At 34.8% G+C, this 20,150-nt stretch overlaps 1 protein-coding gene across 1 annotated transcript in view; it reads right to left on the reverse strand.

Moving 5' to 3' along the window:
• Window positions 1–18,333, reverse strand: part of LOC106106093 (ABC transporter G family member 23-like) — a gene marked incomplete at its 3' end in the record, with an annotated part of 22,188 nt that extends 3,855 nt beyond the window's left edge. The window contains exons 1-11 of the mRNA XM_013286622.1: window positions 18,316–18,333; window positions 13,464–13,630; window positions 12,246–12,405; window positions 11,435–11,697; window positions 6,881–6,971; window positions 6,238–6,379; window positions 5,069–5,175; window positions 4,108–4,211; window positions 1,770–1,891; window positions 1,090–1,214; window positions 159–333 (exon numbers count right to left, since the gene is read on the reverse strand). Of these exons, the coding sequence (XP_013142076.1) occupies window positions 159–333; window positions 1,090–1,214; window positions 1,770–1,891; window positions 4,108–4,211; window positions 5,069–5,175; window positions 6,238–6,379; window positions 6,881–6,971; window positions 11,435–11,697; window positions 12,246–12,405; window positions 13,464–13,585 (1,411 nt within the window). The remainder of the gene's footprint in view (window positions 1–158; window positions 334–1,089; window positions 1,215–1,769; window positions 1,892–4,107; window positions 4,212–5,068; window positions 5,176–6,237; window positions 6,380–6,880; window positions 6,972–11,434; window positions 11,698–12,245; window positions 12,406–13,463; window positions 13,631–18,315) is intronic.
• Between the last annotated feature and the right edge of the window lie 1,817 nt (window positions 18,334–20,150).

The raw sequence follows: 20,150 nt of genomic DNA on the forward strand, positions 1-20,150 counted from the left end.
GTAATGTAGAAGATGAGGTAGAAGATAAGGTAAAGTAGAAGATGAGGTAGAAGATAAGGTAATGTAGAAGATGAGGTGGAAGATAAGGTAAGGTAGAAGATGAGAGACAAATATGTGTTAGACATCTCTTATGCAAGAATTGAATAGAAGTATATTACCAGCGGTATCGAGCCAGACGCTAACAATGCTGTCCCGCAGAATGTCGTCCGGCACGTCTCCTTCCCGCACGCGAGCGCCCAGCGCGCTGCTGAAGTTGTGTGCGAAGTGCAGCACCGCGTACGTGGTACGGCGTGCGAGAGCGCGCTGACCCTCCAACGTACTGTTGTACGGAACCTAGGGGATTGTTAGTATTAGACTATATCTTACTAATATTATAAATGCGAAAGTTTAGATGGATGGATGTTTGTTAGAGTTTGTAGACTAGATGTAGAGACTGGTAGAACATATAGGCTATTTAGGCACTTTTTTTTAATTCCACGCGGAGTCGCGGGCTAAAGCTAGTACTTAGTATAATAAAGCGTAAACAAACACTATTTTGCAGCGTAAGATGTCAGCAATCACAGAATATTTTTTAATAATTCTTTTTTTTAATAAAAAGCCCTAAACTTACGTCACGCTTTATATTTCACGCCATTAAACTTAGGGGGTAAATATTTTAATAAAAGCTCTAATGTGGGAAAGAGACCTTAAGTTGCTGCCAACATCAAGATAGAAAGATTGCTATGGTTCGTCATGTCAGTCATGTCATTGTGACATTTGCTATTGATTTGACAAATGTAAGCAATAAAATAAAATTTTCATAATTTCACGCGGATGAAGCCGCACGGGAACAGCTAGTATACATATAAAATTGGAGTGTCTGTTTGTAATATCAAAAGAACAATTCCAGATTTCGGGAAGATTATCTTTGCGTTGCTGATAACGAAAATCGCATTTAAAATTTTTTTGTCTGTCTGTCTGTCCGCAAGACGCGTATGTTCAGGGTAACCTCCAAAACGGTTGGGCCGATTTTGAGCAAAATTTCACTGGAGGGTACCTGTTAAAGACGGGCATATTGTAGGCTACTTTCTTGTCAAAGGAAACTGATACCTGAAAGAGTCTTCGTTTCTCCATCTCCTCTAAGAACCAGCAGCTCAGCATATACTGGTCGCAAGTATCGTCGTCGCGTCGAATTACTGTCACCAGGCTACTGTTCTTGCAAATATCTAATCCATCTGTAACGAGATTATCATCAATAAAATATTTTTTTAACAAAATAATAGTAGATTTTTGTTAAGTTACTAATATTTCCGTTAAATATTCTAAGAAAGCTTTAGGCTTGTGCTAGGATATGGTTCACGACGATAGTCGAATGACGGGATTCAAACCCTCGACAGCAAGATCGGTATACCGTACCCCAAACCATTACGCTATTGGCGCTTACACAAATATAATAAGCATTTTTTTAAATAATTCAAATGTCGCATATAATTATTAAAAACAAACAATGTGAAACTAGAATCAGCTAAGACTTTGTACAATCAAGGCATTTGGGGGTGTTCCAATTTGAAAGATGAAGATGTTGGAACTTTTTGTACGCAATGACACGACGCGGAACATAAACCAATAAGATGCAGTACTTAAATCTCTACTAAAAACGAACAGTATACGACTTATTTATTTTTATTATCCCGTGGTTTGTGCCATTTACCTACCTAATGTCTCATTGCAAGGAACATGGATTTTTTTTTCGTAAATGCAACAATGAGAATTTCCCCAATTGTACTTACATGGCGATGAAGCCGCTTCCTCGTTAACAACAGCGACGTGCAAATCTCGTGGGTCGCTGCCTACCGCCATAAAGAATGCCACCGCTTGTATGATGGGGAACAGCACAGAGAATATTAAACCCCTGCAAAAAATATAATACAAATCAATCAGAATTATTTTAAAATTTAAGATAACGCCATCTAGTGTTCAGGACTATACATTTATTAGGATACTTTCGCTCGCGACTTCGTCCGCAAGAAATTAAAAAAACAAAAGTGGCCTATGTGTTCCCTCAGATTATGCTCCTCTACATTTATGCCAAACTATGATAGCTTTCGTCCGCGACTCCGTCCGCACAGAAATAAAAAACAAAACTGAGTAGCCTATGTGTTCTTCCAGACTATGCTCTAGATATGTACCAAATTTCATCGAAATCCGTTCAGCCGTTAAAACTACAAACTCTAACAAACATCCATCCATCCATCCATCTATCTAAACTTTCTCATTTATAATATTAAGTAACAAGTAAAATGATTAAGTTACTGATAAAATTATCACTATTGTACAATTTTAATTAATAATCAACACTGTACGTTTAGTTTAGATGTCAGTATAATTTTCACACTTTCACTGAAGCGTGGTATGCAATGCATGGGACATATGCTAATTATAACTCTGTCATATTTTTGATGTGTGCCCACCTTTATTGTAACTTTATATTGTATACATAGCCTATGTTACTCACTGATGATGTGGGTTCTTAGTGGTGTAAGAATTTTTAAAATCGTCCCAGTAGTTTTTGAGTTATTTCAATACTAGCCGGTTCCCGTGCGGCTTCATCCGCATAATATTATGAAAATTTTATTTCATTGTTTACATGTGTCAAATTATCAATTTAAAATGTCAAAATGACATGACATTATGACAAACCTGGTTAATCTTACTTGATGTTGGCTGCAACTTGTGGTCTCTTTCCCACGTTAGGATTTCTATCCAAAATATTTACCCCTATGTTTAATGGCGTGATAATATATAGCCTAAAGCGTGACGTAATGTAGGGCTTTTTACTAAAAAAAGAATTATTCAAAAATATTCTGTAATTGCTGACATGTTAGGCTACAAAGAAGTGTGTTTACGCTTTATTATAATAGTATCGATTTCAATATGTACAACAAATCTTTCCTCTTTTTAATGTTAGTACAGACGAGGACTTTTTTGTAGTATATATCTATAGTAAGTCACTTTCGCGATTTACACTTTGTTTAGAACAAATCTTGTCTCTTTATAATATTAGTATGGATTATTTTTTAAATTACTTCATAATTATTTGGTCGCGATTAAATTTAAATTTGTGTTGCTTTTGCGTTTCAAATCAAATTTGCGTTAATTCAGGAGCCATCGAAAATATTAAAAAAAGTATATATAACAGCGATGGACGGAGAGATAAGGGCAATTATTAAAACTCGATTTTATTTTGACTTTAGCATTGCGACGCGACGGGTCCAGTTATTCTAGTCATCTTAATAAATGTAATAATAATCAGATCACGTAGAACCCAGACCAATTTGGTAGGAAACGTGACATGATTATGATTATCTAAATAAGGCCATCATTCCTTATTCATTCAAACGTTTTAGGATGGCTTATTTAATACGAGCTGTTGTCCGCGACTTCGTACGCGTGGTATTAGAAAACATACAAACTATGTAAATTACAAAAAGCTACGTATCCCTCGGGAACCGGACATTTCTCTGGGATGAAGCTTATCTCATGTGTACTTCAGACTTTGTTTTATATCTGTGCCAAATTTCAATAAGATATGGTGAACCGTTGCAGAATGATCGGAGTAAACATTAAAAAACTAAATTAATGAATCCCACAGGAACCGTAACTATTCCCGGGATAAAAAGTATCCTATGTGTTCTTCCAGACTATGCTCTAAACCTGTGCCAAATTTCATGGAGATCCGTTCAGCAGTTTAGGCTACAAACGCTAACAAACATCCATCCATCTAAACTTTCGCATTTATAATATTAGTAAGATTAGTTTTGTGACATTTGTGTATAGACTTACAAAGGTTTGAAGTTTTATTTTTAATCTCATTTACTAGTGGATAATCTTATTAAAGATGTTATCTTATTAATAAATAAAAAAAATTATGGGCTCTCATAGAAATTATGTACTTTTGATCAGCTATAGAACACTGTCTGAAGATATTGTTATCTATTTATGGCTATTTTCTTTAAATGATACTAGCTGTTGTTCGCAACTTCGTCGAAATTATAAAATATAGCCTCCTCCTCTTCTTCATAATCTTCTTTGTAATATTAGTAAATGTTAACTATTTTTTTTACTTACCCAGGATGCCTCGAGAACTGTTGAATGCTTTTAATAAATACTGCTCTGTATCTCGCTTTGGATTTACTTGAACAGTTTGATGGTTTTTCTTTGGTATTGAGCATCTGAAATATTTAAAAAATGTTAATCAGATAAAAGATGTAAGGCCTGTCCCACCACTGGCTGATAAAGGCGCAGATAGCTTAAATGACTTCAGATAAAGTGACAAAATCCGACATTTCCATCGCATATTTTAATTGGATTGTTATCTGACAATTTACAAGAATTTGGTAGAACTGGCTCTAAATAATTTAAACGGATTAAGTGAAACAAGAATATTGTATGTAGTACAGTCGCGGACATTTGCCGGTATTGTATTTTCAATAATGTTTATCAGTTCCTTGTAAAGATAAAATCCGTTTCTTATAAAACCAATAATATAACAGTGAGTTGCACAAATGGTGGGATACTAGCTTTCGCCCGCGACTTCGTCCGAGTGGAATTAAAAAAAACTGCCATGTGTTCTTAAGGACTATCCTCTACGTCTGTCAAATTTCAGAAAAGTCCGTTAAGCCGTTTAGGCAACAAACTCTAACAAACATCCATCCATCTAAATTTTCGCATTTATAATATTAGTATGATGTATAATTAAATGCAATGACATTTAAAAATGTCCTATTGGGTTTTTTTCTACGTTTTCTAAATGCATACAAAATGTAACGACTGTAGCTTTTAGTTGGAACACTGCATAGTTCCTTGACTGTACTTTTAACGTTTTTCATAATTTAGAGTTGGCGGACAACTTTGTGTGAACTATCGCACAACTGTTGTCGTTTGTTTCGCAGCCCAACTGTTTAGTTGCACAACTGAACATCGAGTAGTGTGCACATAAGCTCATAGGAATCAAAGCGCGACTAAACAGTTGTGCGATAGTTTCAGGTTCACGATCTTATGCTTACGAAAATATGTAAAATCAACTCACATCAGTACTGCTGGTGACGATATTAAAGTCGTCTCGCGATTGGTAGCGACTGTCGGGGTTACTGACAATACTGCTCTCCGGTATCACGTCAGGTGATGACGTCAGAGCTATAATACATAGAGAGTAATCGCGTATCCACGAAGCCTGTTTTGACTAGACAATGGTCTTTCCGAGGGGTTATTCCCAACCGTCACTTCGCTCTGTCCTCACGTGGGAACAGATGAGAATGAAATGTTTCGTCTGTCCCACCTTTTGCGACGGATGGACGGTCACATCTTATTTTATTTCTTAACGGTTCCATCTGTCACCTTATTGGTGATAGTGAGATTAAAAGGTGGGACGGATGAAACTTTTTATCCTTATCTATTCCCACGTGGGGACAGAGCGGGGTGAAGGTTGGGAATAATCCTTTTCGAAACATTGTTAACCCCTTCGTGCACATCGAACTACATTACTACTTCGTGAACATTTGAAACATTGTATTCTTGTTGTATTTTTTATGTTATAAGAGGCCAGAGAAGTCGCCAAAATGGAGGCAACTACTGCTCATAAACATCCGCAATTGCAGATGCATTGCCTACCCTTAATCGCTGGAGTAGACGCACATAAAGAGGATATTTCCTCTTCCTATGCGTTTCCTCTGTCAAATCTACTTTCCATTCCCATCTCTTTATAAGGGAAGGGAAAGGGACTAAAATTTGGCCTGCGGCTCGCATCAGATTGTGCGCGGAATTGGTCCTATTTCACGGCGATCGTGGTATTGCGGTGGGTGAGCCGGAGGTCTACTATTGTTCAATCTCCAAACCCATGAAAATGAATCTTGCAGCCGTTACTTTGTTATTATTAAGGAAGTGGGAGGTCGCATATTTCTTAGATCGCTTCGGTCGACGCTCCATGGAGTGACAGGGCTCAGGGCCCCCGAGAGGGGACTTCGGTTTGGGCTGGAACAACTACGCGAGTTGTCTATTCGGTCAGATTTGTAGGTAGTGTACCTTCATACGAATCTCTAACATTTTATGGTATTTGTGTACGAAGGGCTTTACATTGTGTTTTACGTAAATTGGCTTTACATAAAGATAACTTATATTCATTTTGATTTTACTCCCCTTAAATCAACATTACTCGATAGTTAAGTAATCAATAATTCTGAGAATAAATAGTAATCTCACTTGATCGCCTTCTGTTGGTGACTTCGTGCTGTCGCAACGCCATCTTCAAGAAGGCGTCTTCAAGCGTATCACAGTCGTATTTACGTAAGATCTCACTCGGTGAGTCTTCCGCTAGAAGTTGACCGTCACGGAGCAGACCGATCTGGAAATGTAGTAAAGCGAAGCTGTAGTTTGTTTATTTGCAAATTGTACAGCTACCCTCCGTACTAGTATTACTGTATTACGGCAGGGCAGTGCGGCCAATTTTCCGTGTGTACTAAAAGTGGTTAAAGTACAAGCAAAATACACAGATTAATGCAACGTAAATAAAATTACATATTACAATATAAAAAATAAATCAGTATATTAGAAGAAGTTTGGGAGTAACCCCAGTGGTAGAGAAGGTAAGGAGTAAAAGGTTAGCATGGTATGGGCATATTATGAGGAGAGATGAATCGCATGTTACAAGGAGAATGTTAGTTATGAGTGTGGAGGTACAGTGGTAGAGGTAGATCTAGAAAGAGATGTACGGATTGCGTGAAAGGTGACGTATAGATGACGTATGATAGAGTCATGTGGAGGACAAAAACCTGTTGCGCCGACCTTACGGGAGTAGGATAAGGAGGAAGATGATGAATAAAAAAGAACAAATAAAACTTTATACCTTGTGAGCTTGTTTCGTTTCGTCGATGTAGTGTGTTGTGATTATGACCGTGGTGCCCCCTCTCGCAAGCTCGGCAAGGAAGTCCCATATCCTGGAAATTCCAACGTCAACCTTACAGTTTTGTTTTATTCAAAGAAGTAAATTATAATACTAGCTAGAAGCTAAAAGTTTTGTTTTTGACAACCCTATCACACGTTGATACAATAGGGTTGCCACAGACAAGTGTGTTTTTATATAAAAAAATCAAATAAGTAGAAACATACGGTCATTAGGAGTTGGATATTCATTAAAATTTAGCATGCAATTTGAATCTGTTTAAAAAAACCGTAGACAGCAATATTTAAAAACAAGTATAATTTCACAATAAAATTATAAAAACGTCTATGAAACAAGTCGAGAATCATTCCGTGTAAATATTCTTTCATTATATTAATTAAAAGATAAAAGAAATATAAAAAAAAACAATTGTTTATCTACATGAAGCTGTAACAATAGATAAATTATTGAGAATGACAATAAGTTGTAAAATTTAAACGATTTCCTTCAGACATCGCGTGACTGGCGCCATTTTTTCAATAATAACATAGTTGCGACACGCGATATCGTGTACATAATTCCATCTTAGACATTGTCATGTCAATCGCTAAGGGCCTGTCCCACCACTGGCTGATAGAGGATCAGATAGCTTAAATGACGTCACTGACATAAAGTAAATCCGATATTTCCATCACATATTTTACACGTTGGATTGTTATCACACAATTTACAATTTCGTGGAAGTAGTAAATCTTTTTTAGTATACATTAAGGTCCGGGCTCAGGTATACCGACGTCATAACCCCAAGGCGTGGTAGTTATTAAACATTGTTTCCAAGGTCCCTGAGTGATTTTGCTTATTAGAGTGCCTTAGACAGAGCTACAATGAAAATTCACAATGCAACATAATTATTCTAAACTAGTTTTCGCCCGCGACTCCGTCCGCGCGGAACAAAAAAAAAATAAAAGCAAGTAGCCTATGTGTTCTTCCAGACTATCCTCTACATCTATGCCAAATTTCATCGAGATCCCTTCAGCCGTTTAGCCTACAAACTCTAACAAACATCCATCCATCCATCCATCTATGGTTATAGACATAAATGCAAAGTTATCTAAAAAAATGTTCGTAATCTACGGCCTTATCATGCGATCTTCGTGTTTGCAATGTCACCAACCACGCGAAGTGTTTGTTTTTGCAAAAATAATTAACGGTAGGACGAATTGAATGGCCATACATGTCGTGACAGTGTAATACAGCGATAATGTGGCTATAGAAATCCAGGCACTAGAAATACCTTAAGTACTATACTATATACTAATACAATAAAACGTAAACACACAATACTTTGTTATGTAGGTTGTCAGCAATCATAGCATGTTTGAAGAATTCTTGTTATTATTAAAAAGCCCTACACTTATGACACGCTTTAGGTTATATATTTTCACGCTATTAAACTTAGGGGGTAGATAAATTGGAAAACCTGTCAATAGCAAAGAAGCAAGTTTGCCATGATTTGACATTTTTTTGATACTTGCAATTAAAAGTTTTTTAAGGTAAAAAATAAAATACAGTGTTTATAATATGCCGATAAACGTGAACCGCTTATAGCTTCTAAAAATCACAACGCATGCCTACAATCCGATAATAATAACGAAGTAACGGCTCGTGCCGAGGCTCCTGAGGTAGACCTCGAGCTTAGTTACTCATAAACGAGGTTTAGGCTAAGCGCCATCTGCGCTCGGCCACCTCAAGCCCGGTGAATCTGTAAATACCTTTTAAAGGCAGAACAGTGGCCATTCAGTCAGAAAATAAAAATTGCATGCTTACAAAGAAATTAATTATAATGGTAGAAGTCTAATTGGTTTTTACAACACTATAGTTTAGTCATAATGATTGTTGAAAAGTAAATAAGACAACAAAACTGTCATATAGTTTTGAAACTCGCATTGAAGTTGGGCAAAGCAAAGATCAGTTAGAGACGTGCGTCATGAATAACAAAAAGATATAAAACGTAGTGCGTTTCTCAACGAATTGCAAGACGATCGGTGGTGTGGCAATGGCATTAATGGCAAGTGAACTACTACATTTAAAAGGAATATTGAACATCTGGCTTTTATGGACGAAAACAAGGTCTTTATGATTGTAGAGTCCTGTTTAGGGCATATTTGGGTTGGTTTCTTATCACTCAATGTTGGCAACATTGAAATTTTCAAATAGTTTTTTTAACGAATATTTTTAATCGATCTTGTTTTTGATATGACCTAAAGATATAAAAAAATGCATTGACACTGTTAATTTTTCTAAAGCAACAATTCCAATTTGCTAAGCAATATATAATAGTTTTTGTCAAGCCACGATTTTGTACATGTTTCGTTAGTAGTCTTGGGATATTTATTCTATAATTATCTGTGTAAATTTCGGTCTCTGTAAGGTTGTTTACGTTTGGTTAAGTTGTGAAATATTTGTACCCGACGTGTGTTCACTCCTTTATAAGGTCAAGTGTATTGTCCCTCTTAATGTTCTGTAAATCAATGAAACCTTACTTCAAAATTGATCTTTAAATATTAACAGAAGTTTAATCCTTGACACAGAAAATTTTTTTAAGATGTTATTATGATTTTAAGATAGGATGTATGGAAAAATATGTTTATTTTATGTTTAAGAAATTTTGTTTACGTCGAATGTTTTTCTAAGTAAGTATTTGAACAAAAATAAAGTAATCTCTTTATGCTTATTATAAATAAATAATTTTATATAATTATACGAATATTTTTGCTCGTTTAGTACTAATTAATTTAATATGCGCATTAGCTATTTACAATAATAAATTGCAATTAAAACAGGTTTTATTAATGGCGTATATATTTTATAGATAGAGCGCCAGTGGCTCAGACACTTGACTTGGATACAGTTTTTGGGTTCGAATGTCGCCATACCAATTTTTCGATTTTCATATGCACATTTGCCAGACGTTACGGTGAACGAAATTATCTGTTGCCTGCATATATCTACGAAGAAATTGTGTGAAGTTACCCCCAAAAGCCAGCGTAGAATATGGCTTAGTCCTAACTTAGAGTAGTGTCTGACTAGTGGGGCGTCGCGGTGGCAAGCGAAAGCGATCCCGTGGCGCCCCACACATTGGCCAGGAGGGAACGAAAGGGTTTAGTGAGGTATGCCCCCCACTTTCGAAAAAAAAAGGGTTTGACCACCTTGAAGACGTATATGAGCTGATGATGATGATACCTTTATTGACCAATTTAAACAAAGTTCCTAAAGTCAAATATCGTAATGGCTGAATATAAAAATTCTCGTAATACATACTCTGTTTAATTTTAATTTTGAATCCAAACGAAGCATACGTCATAGACACATAGAATAATAATTATGTTCCAACAGATCAGTTACTGTTATAAAAACTGTGGAATGTGTGCTAAAGTTGAACAGATGGCATATCTTGAAATTCGTGAGAACGTTTTCGTAAGGTCATCGATAAAATTTGTATTATCTTTGTCCCAACGGAGGGTCGGCACAGTACCCTTCCATATATCTTTTATCTGTCGTCATATCAGAATTCACGCGTTCCTTAAGTAATAAAAAAATCCTTTTGCTTCTAAATGCTACTAGTGCTACTTTCAGAATCTCAAATGTTGATGACGTTACGAATACGTTCTTTCAACTCACGCTTGTATTCGTAATAGTCCCTCAGGTTTTAAAAACGTGATCTGTTAAATTTATTCGCGAATCACGTGTTGATATGAAACGTGTATAATGACTATGAATATATTTTTTATGTATATTACAGCTTTGTGATTGAATTCATTTAATATTCAATCTATCTAGCCGTGAAAACTCGCCTAGACAAATTACAAACCGGCAGAGTTTATAATTAGCAGGTAACATCAATCTTTAGATTCGTAGACAGCTTAAATATATTTTTATGCGTGCAGTATTTATAATAATACATATTTATTATTTTTGATACTAATATAAATGAGTTTCTTTTCAAATGTCGTATATTTTTTATCAATTCTTATCTTTTCGTTCATACATATGTACACACATATTTTATTTCCGTATCGTGACTTTAAAAAAATAAAACACATTTTTTTAATGCAGCAATTTTTAATAGTTTCCCTACAACTGCTGTAATAATCCCATGTTACTAATCTTACTATTTAGATGTATGGATGGATGATTGTGTGTTATGGATTGGTATAATTTATCCGCAGAACAGATCTGGATATTGTTTTTTAAAACCGCGTGAACGAATACGCGAGCAAAAGCTTGTCTAAAAACAATTAGACAACTAAACGTAAAATTTTAAAAGACTTTTTTGACTTAATAACGGTAAGGTATATCAAGTAACATTTAGGTGACTTAACCGTATTTCACTACAAAAGTCGCGTATAAGAGACTTTTATTTATGTAAGATATATTTTTCCTAGCACTAGACTGCGTCAAAAAAACAACAGTTGCGGTTTATTGGTTAGTGGAAATGGAGCTTACGTATTCACTAACCTTTCTCGTAGAACAGGATCCAGACCGACAGTCGGTTCGTCCAATATAAGTAGTTCTGGTTCATGTACTAATGCAGCTGCTAGTGAAACTCTTCTTTGTTGACCACCAGACAATGACTTTATAAGTCGTCCACCGCTGGGCAGGTCAAGTAGATTGGTTAGGAAATCGAAGCGTTCCACTAACTTCTTCATCGGCATACCGTAGATGCGGCCAAAGTAGAAGACCGCGTCCCGTACAGAAAACTCCGCGACCAATGCTATATCCTGTGGAATAAGTTAAAATATTACGATGGCTCCGAAATAAGCTATCGTATAGTGATTTAGAAGATTTAGGGCCTGATCCGCAATTCTTGTAAATTGACAGATAATCCTACGTATAAAATATGTGATGGACATATGGGATTTTGGTACTCTATCTGAGGGTCACGTCAATTTTAAGCTATCTGACTCTCTATCAGTGGTGGGATAGGCCCTTAGAGGAAACCACCAATCTGTTATATAGGATTTTGTAAGTTTAATACAAGGATACACACGGTTAAGTTTCCCAGTAACATACTCGCTTTCATAAGTGACTTCGTCCGCGGAATTTCTTTCAGACTATTGTCTACTATCTATATTTATACCAAATTTCATCGAGATCCGTTCAGCAATATCTATATTGTAGTCTACTACAAACTCTAACAAACATCCATCCATCCATTCATCCATCTAAACTTTCGCATTTATAATATTAGTAGGATAGCCTTCATAAGCAATATAAATTGTCCTATAAATAGGTTATTTAGATTGATTTATCTTGTCTAATCATTTACCTGTGGCATATATCCAACTCTAGGTCCAGGTACCCCACTCCCCTTCTCCCCAGGTTTCCCCCCTAATACCCACACATCTCCCCCGTCTAACGACCGTCTACCCACTATGCAGGAGAGAAGCGTCGTCTTTCCACAACCAGAGGCACCCAGAAGACCATAACTGCAACAAATGATAATTATTAAATAAAATGCAACGATTAAAAAGGTAATTTCTTATCTTCCAACCAGAATTCTAGTCAAATAACTGGAAGTTTCTGGTTGGTTTATAAATATGTTAATTAACTTTTTCTGTCCTGTCTATCGATAAAGGACACTATTAGAATATCCCCGGTTTTCTTGCTTTTCAAGTTTGTTACGTAATTTTCACAAAATAACTGTATGAAATGTATGAATGTATGAAATTTGAGGTACTTCACATACATTTTGACGGTATTATCACAACTGTTTCGTCTTGATTTAATCCCTATTATATATTAATGTGCGCACACTACTCGATTTTTAGTTGTGCAACAAAACAGTTGAATGAGGTGCGAAACAATCGACAATCGGCGATATTTAAGTCAAAGGTTTTTGCGCCCGCTCTTAGGCATTTTTAACGAACTGGTATTTTTTACAACACTTTGGATTAATAAAAATGTTTCTTATATTAGAGTCATTTAATTTTTTTCTTAAAACCTGTTCTAATTTAATGACCACGAAAGGGCGAATGGATTATTCATATAGTTATTAAAAAAACTTGAAATGAATACGTCATCTTAACCAAGGCTAAAATACCATGGACCAAAATCTAAACAAGGATATAAACGGCTCCGAATTCATAATTTTTGCTTAACATATATTTTTATTATCATAATATTACAATAATTAATTTGTTAATATTATGACGATTGTGTCGACGAATTAATACGCACGATTTTTTAAAATAATTAACATAAATACAATTTTCTTCCTTATTTAATGGGAATTTAGCAGTGTTTTATTTTTTTTACTATAAATATCAAATGTCGTGACTCTTGCATAAAAATATCGTTATGTTTTATTATGTTTTGTTTATTATATGTTTTACAGGTTATGACAGTGGAAACTCATTGTTAGACATGTTTCGTGTTTACAATGACGATGCCCGTGACGTAATACGTCTATTGCGAATCAATAATATGCCCCGCTTTTACAAGGTTTTTCAGTATTCAGCAGGGAAAAGTTATTTTGTTTACTTACATGATCCCTTTTTCTACTGTCATATCAAGGTAATTGAGTACAGGCTTGTAATCTGGCTTGTCCTTTTTGCCATAATACTTGTAGGCTCGCTCCACGACCACGGCGGCGGGACGCGCCGCCATCTTGAATTTTGCTTCTACCCTCTTTAATGTGAACGCATCTTTAATCTGTGGATAAAAATGAGTTTATAAGATTATTGAGATCGACAAGAGAAGTAAAAATAATTGCTATTTAGTTTCACTTATGGCCGATGAGATAAGTACTACCGATTTATTGACCATTGTATTGTATGGGAGTATGGTTAGTAAATAATTTATTTGAATAGTATGACGTCACAGTGTATTTTAATTTTGTTTTAAATCGTTATAGCATAATGGTTATGCTTAGCAACGCAAGTACATCATGTTTACGAAATATTATTTTGCATACAGACACTTCAGTTTTATTATCTGTATAGATAGATGGTCAGTTCGTTACAAGGAAATGATTAATAGATTTTTTGAATTGAAAACATTCGGATAAGACGAACTATTTTATTATAATTATTGTTATTTATGAAACTGGTTGAACGAGGATAAACTTGTTAATAAAAATGTTAGGTTCTCAAATAATGTTCCTGGAAATAAATGTTCAAGGCAAATACACGATTGGATTTTACAGAAATGCTATTAGCATAAATCTGTATTTATACTTTTTTTTTATTTAAAACTAGCTGTTTCCGTGCGATTTCATCAGCATAAAATCATTTTATTGTTTACATGTGTCATTGTCAATTGCAAATGTCAAAATGACATGACATGACAAAACTTAGCATTCTTTCTTTCTTGATGTTGGCAGCAACTATGGTCTCTTTCCCACATTAGGTTTTTTATCCAAAATATTTACTATGTTATATTTCATATCAGAAAGAGAACATGATAATTGCCTTACTGTACGTCCCAATGTAAGGTTTGGTACCTATCCTAAGTTAGTGGTGACTAGGTTTTAGAAAAAGAAAATATAGAATGCGCTATTTTTTCAAAGGGGTAAAGACTGGACACATCGACACAGATGTTCCAAGCAGTCGACTGGTAGATGGCGTTGGAGAAGTCTTTGGGTCGCTGATCACCGGAGTGAGTAAGAAATAGGTCACTTTTGCCTTTTCTTTGTACAAAAATTAAAAACAAAACTTGTGTCGTGGTCAATGGAAACGTGTTATCTTGACGCAACTCGAGTTACGTGCGATCTCGGATGACCGGAACAGCGGAGTGTGAGCCAACCTTTGGTTGCGTCATCCGAGCGGCCTCGAAACGGTCGCCGGCGAAATTGTCCGCACAAGTGGGTAACGACCTTTATAAGTTTTGTATAATTGATGGAGAATTACATAGTTCGCTTTATAGGTTGTAAAATCGATTAGTGATTTTTATTCGACAACATCATCTTACTATAAAAAAATTCTAGCTGGTGCCCACGACACCGTCCGCACAGTAAGGGTCACAAAAATGTACGAAAAATTACCTATCCCTCGGGAACCTGATATTTCTCAATGAATAATATTCTACTCCATACTTTGTTTTGTATCTGTGTTTGTATAAGATACGTTGAACCGTTGCAGAATTATCGAATAAACACGAAAAAGAAAATAAGCGTAACCCACGGGAACCGTAACTAATTCCGGAATCAAAAGTATTCTATGTCTTCTTCCAAACTATCCTCTAGATCTATGCCTAATTTAATTGAGATCCGTACATCTGTTTAGGCTATAAACTTTAACAAACATCCAAACACCCATCCATCCAAACTTAAGCATTTTATAATATCACTAGCTGTTGCTCGCGAATTCGCCCGTGTGAAATTAAGAAAAAATGAAAAAAGCCTGTGTTACTCACAGAAAAATTACCTTTCTAATGATGAAATATTTGAAATCGGCCCAATAGTTTTTGAGTTATTTCAATACATACAAAAATCCAAAAATACAAATCATATCTCTTTGTACGTAACATTAGTATAGACTAGAAAATAAGTTTTATTGCTAAATACCGGCTTCTGCGTTCCCGTTTTAATACAAATTTGAATGTTAGTAGGTGAAAGTATTAGTATTGGCCGAACATCAACGTTTGACACGGTATACATCTAGGTCATAGACCGCGAGTATAGCTGTTCTTGCATTCTCAGCAAATATAAAATACTATTCGCACAGTAGAACTCCACCGCCGTAGCAATATTAAAAATGACTCATGAAGCTGAGTAAAACAACTAAAATCTAATACATAGAATAAGTTGTTTATTGAAGACAATTTTAAAACGCCATTAATTAACAAAACGTGGGAACCAACCGTTATGTAGTTGAATATACCGCGCGAATTTGATTCTGGGATCTCTGCCTACCTCTGGGTTACCGGCGTGAATTTTGTTATTTGCAAAACATAAATATTAAATTCTAAAATACAAATAACTAAAGAATAACATCACCGAAATCAAGCAACTGCGTCCGCGTGGAATTAAAAAAAAACACAACAATAGCAAGTTGTTTATGTGTTCTTCCAGACTCATCTATGCCAAATTTAATCGAGATCTGTTTAGCAGTTTAGGCAAAAAATTCTAACATCCATCCATCCATCTAATCTTTCGCATTTATAATATCATTATAATAAGATTAGTAAGTTATAGTAAGACTAGTATGATAGATACATTTTGTCAAAAAAGTTTAGTTATTGTTTATTTTATTTAGATTTGATTATTAACCAGCATTTCGCTAAACTCGGAAATATTTCATGAACTAAGTCAAGGACCTTATCTTACAACATACGGAATTGCATCTGATAATTCATTACATTATAGTATAATGATGCATTAAATATTCAGCAAGAGTCGCTTTATGTATCTTATGTACTATTACATCACTTAATGGACTGACGGGCCTATTTTTATATATTTAAACTTAATATGAAGCAACGAAACCTCTATATGGTAAGTATTATTTAATTTTGTTAGTACGCAACGTGACTTATCTATCAAGGCAATATGCTTGCGAATGTCACTTAAATATTAGAAGTTGGACTTGAATATAAATTTGATTAGAACAGTGAAAGCCGACGGCATATGAGACAAAGAAATTAACTCTGATTGACAACTACAAACATTGTAAGAGGTGCACTCGCAGCTATCGCACAACTGTTAATCGATTATCGATTGTTTTGCAGCCAATTCAATTGTTTAGTTGGTTAACTAAAATCGAGTAGTGTGTGTATCTCCATATATTAGTTTATTTGGAATCAAAGCGTAATTAAACACTGGTGCGATAGTTTATTCACAGGTGCGCGCACGCTTTACATATGTATATGATCAAACATTTTGTCAAACATCACGTGTTTGTCAAATTATTGAAGAGCAAGTTTTGATTGATGGTTTATCCATGTTTGATAAATAATTTGTTTGAATAAAATTGTTGGAATCATACTTTTTATACGAAAGACTACAGATGTTGTATAATAGGGGTGCCATAAACCATTATTTTATGGTTACTGTTTTAGAACAGTAAGTTTTGTCCCGAATTTGAGTGAATGTAAGGATTGAGGAAACAAGGTGTGTGCCAGGGCTATGCCAAATTGAAATATTAATCTTTTAAGTCGTAATTTTCTCTAATTGTTTTAAAACCAGTTTTTTTGCGTGTAACCGAAAAATCGCGTGTTGTTATTTTTTGTATTGTCCAGTGTATATTTATTATTCAGCAACGGTCTAAAAATAAGCCAAGGACTTTCGTTTACAGATAATTAAATATGACAAACTAACTTTTGACAGCGACTCTGCGCGGAAATAGAAAACTTACAAACTACAACTATGTGTTTTGTTCTTATTTACTATATTTCTGTACGTTTGTAATCTTGTATTCAATCATTTACAACCATAGACATTCCAAAAAATAACGACATATTTTTAAAACCCATTTTTTTATCTCTTAATATGTAGATTCAAACCTTAAACATATAGTGACAAAAAGGATGCCTAAACTCAACCATAGAGTAACGGATTTTATACTCCCGTTACACGCACTAGATATTTGAAGATTGATTTGTTTAATATAGAAAAAAAATGTAATCTATGATTACAAACTTTACACCTTAAGGAATAAAGTTCAAAATGCAATGTTCATAAGGACACATTTAACATAGTGTTAAAGATACAGTTAAATTTGTTAATGTTTTTAACATGTGACGTCATAAAAATAAAAATCATTGTTTGTTTGCTACATATGCGTTTCTAACTCACTGTAACTCACTGCACAAAAGTTGAAAATTTGATAAGACATTTTTAGGATCCTAGAAAATGTTTGTAACTTATTAAATACGAGAAAAATCAAAAGAAATGTCAGATTTAACGGAATATTCCGCTTGTAGTTCGAAGTTTGATATTATTATCTTATAGACATTTGCCTTTGGCATTACACCGCCGAATTAAGGTGGAGTTTTTATTTTTTTGTTTTGTTTTTTTCAAAAACTTGTTTGCAATGACGTCATTGGAAGAACACAGGTCAAGCAAGGGTATCTATCAATCTAAATGATTTATGAAACAATACTTAAATATCAACAAAAATATGTCATCTCTACATGTAATAAAATTAGAATGTCTGTTTGTAACACTAAAGAAAAATTCCTGATTTCGGGAATGTATCTCACATTTGCGTTGCAGATAACGAAAATAGCATTTAAATATTTTTTGTCTGTTTGTCCGCAACACGACACTTTACTTTACTGAGGGGAAGCTGACATAGACGGGCATATTATAGGTTACGTTTTTATCTTAATATTGCGTGGACGAAGTCGCGGGCAACAACTAGTTAGGAAATACAACTTATTACAAATTAATTACTCACATAATTTCAAAATGTAGGTCACAAAATATATCACTGAAAATAAAATAATACACCAATATACTTAACACTTTCTATTTAGTATTAATAATTATTTATCGTAACAAACAATTTAATACACACGAACAGTTGAACAATCGTGCCTGAATGATGTTTGATATCATTGACGTCAATATACACTTGGAAGGTTGCCACGATAAGTACGAATAAATTAAGGTAGTGATTAAAATAGATTAAGGGTCTGTCCTACCACTGGTTGTTAGGCACAGATAGCTTAAAAATGACGTCACTGTCAGATAAGGTAACAAAATCTTTCCATGACATACTTTATACGTTCGATTGTTATCAGACAATTTACAATTTGGTGGGACAGGCCCTTAGACTCTTTGGTGGCCAACATTCGCGAAAAACTGGCGATCTCCCACCTTGAATAGAGCGTCTGCGGATCGGGGGTAAGTACTTGATTTCTAATAAACATGGTCTGAGTTCGAATCCCGCCATACCAATGTGATTTATAAATTTCTTATGAACATAATTTACCCATTATTTCTTACAGTCAAGGAATATATCTTGATGAAATATTATTGGTGGCTGTTTATAATTTACCTTGTCAGGTTGTGAAGTAACAAAGTTAACAATTTGTCGGTGACTTACAGTTGATCTAATGTGTTACAACACCGGAAGGATTTAACACAAGGAAGTGATGTTACTATGGGACGTCTTGTGCGTATGTGCTTTATGTAAGCTAGTAAATGAGCTCTACAAATTCCTTACTTTAATCTTATCTTAAAATATCCACTGCCGAAATAATGCCTGCTATACAACACTAATTATAAAACTCCAGTAAAGAGATGGTGTGTTTACACAAAAAAATCCTCCCATACACCCTTGTGAAAATATTGTTTTTTGTACAAGTTACTCAGTTTTCTAACATAATAAGTGTTATACATGTAAACCTACTTTCATTTCTCTTAAACTTAAATAACCTAAATACGTGTTACATAATCGTTATTAAGAAAAAAAAGTTCAATCAACTTCAATCCACTACCATTTGCCAATTGGTATGCACGATCGAGTTTTTATATTCCATACTCGAATCTAGTGAAATTAACCTTGGGTATTACTTATTCGGCTCACGTGTTCGAGTGTAATGTGAGTGCCCTTGGTACTGTGCATTTGTAACGTACAAAATGGCGGATATATATTCTATAAGTGTGCAAGGAAGACGTGGTGGAGAGATGGAGATTTGCAATCACTTGGCACGTATTGTTACTGTTTGCAAATCGAAATGTTTCGTCCACATCTGAAGCAACTTTTATTTACTTATTAGTCTGGCATTCGTAGTAATTTGTGTGATTGAAACTGAAGCAGTTTTTTCACAAACCTCTGGTATTTTTAGAACAACCAACCGAAATTCGAATAGAATCTGTTTAGTTTAGAAATTTGTAGAAGGAACACAAACGTTGGATTTAGAATTTTTGGTGCTTTTAGAATCTGAAGAACTTTTTGGGAAAACTGCTGAAAATTAGAGAATCGAAAAATGTTAAAGAATAAGACCATAAAGTAGCTATCGTCCCTACACCTAGTTTTTATATACTACTATTATTACTTATACTGTTATTATATACACCTAGCTATTATATTATATGCTGGCAACATCTATTGTATAATCGCATCGAGTTACTTCGAATATCAAACACTTCATAAATAATTCGTCTGATATTTTAATCAAGCCCACTAGATGTCTCCAGTTTTATAAACACTTTGTGCGCGACTGTACGCTCAGTAAAAACGTGCAAACATCCGGACACAATGTTTTTCCTTGTAATCTGAACAAT

Source organism: Papilio polytes, unplaced genomic scaffold (assembly GCF_000836215.1).
Source record: "Papilio polytes unplaced genomic scaffold, Ppol_1.0 DF822400.1, whole genome shotgun sequence".
NCBI classification, from domain to species: Eukaryota; Metazoa; Arthropoda; class Insecta; order Lepidoptera; family Papilionidae; genus Papilio; species Papilio polytes.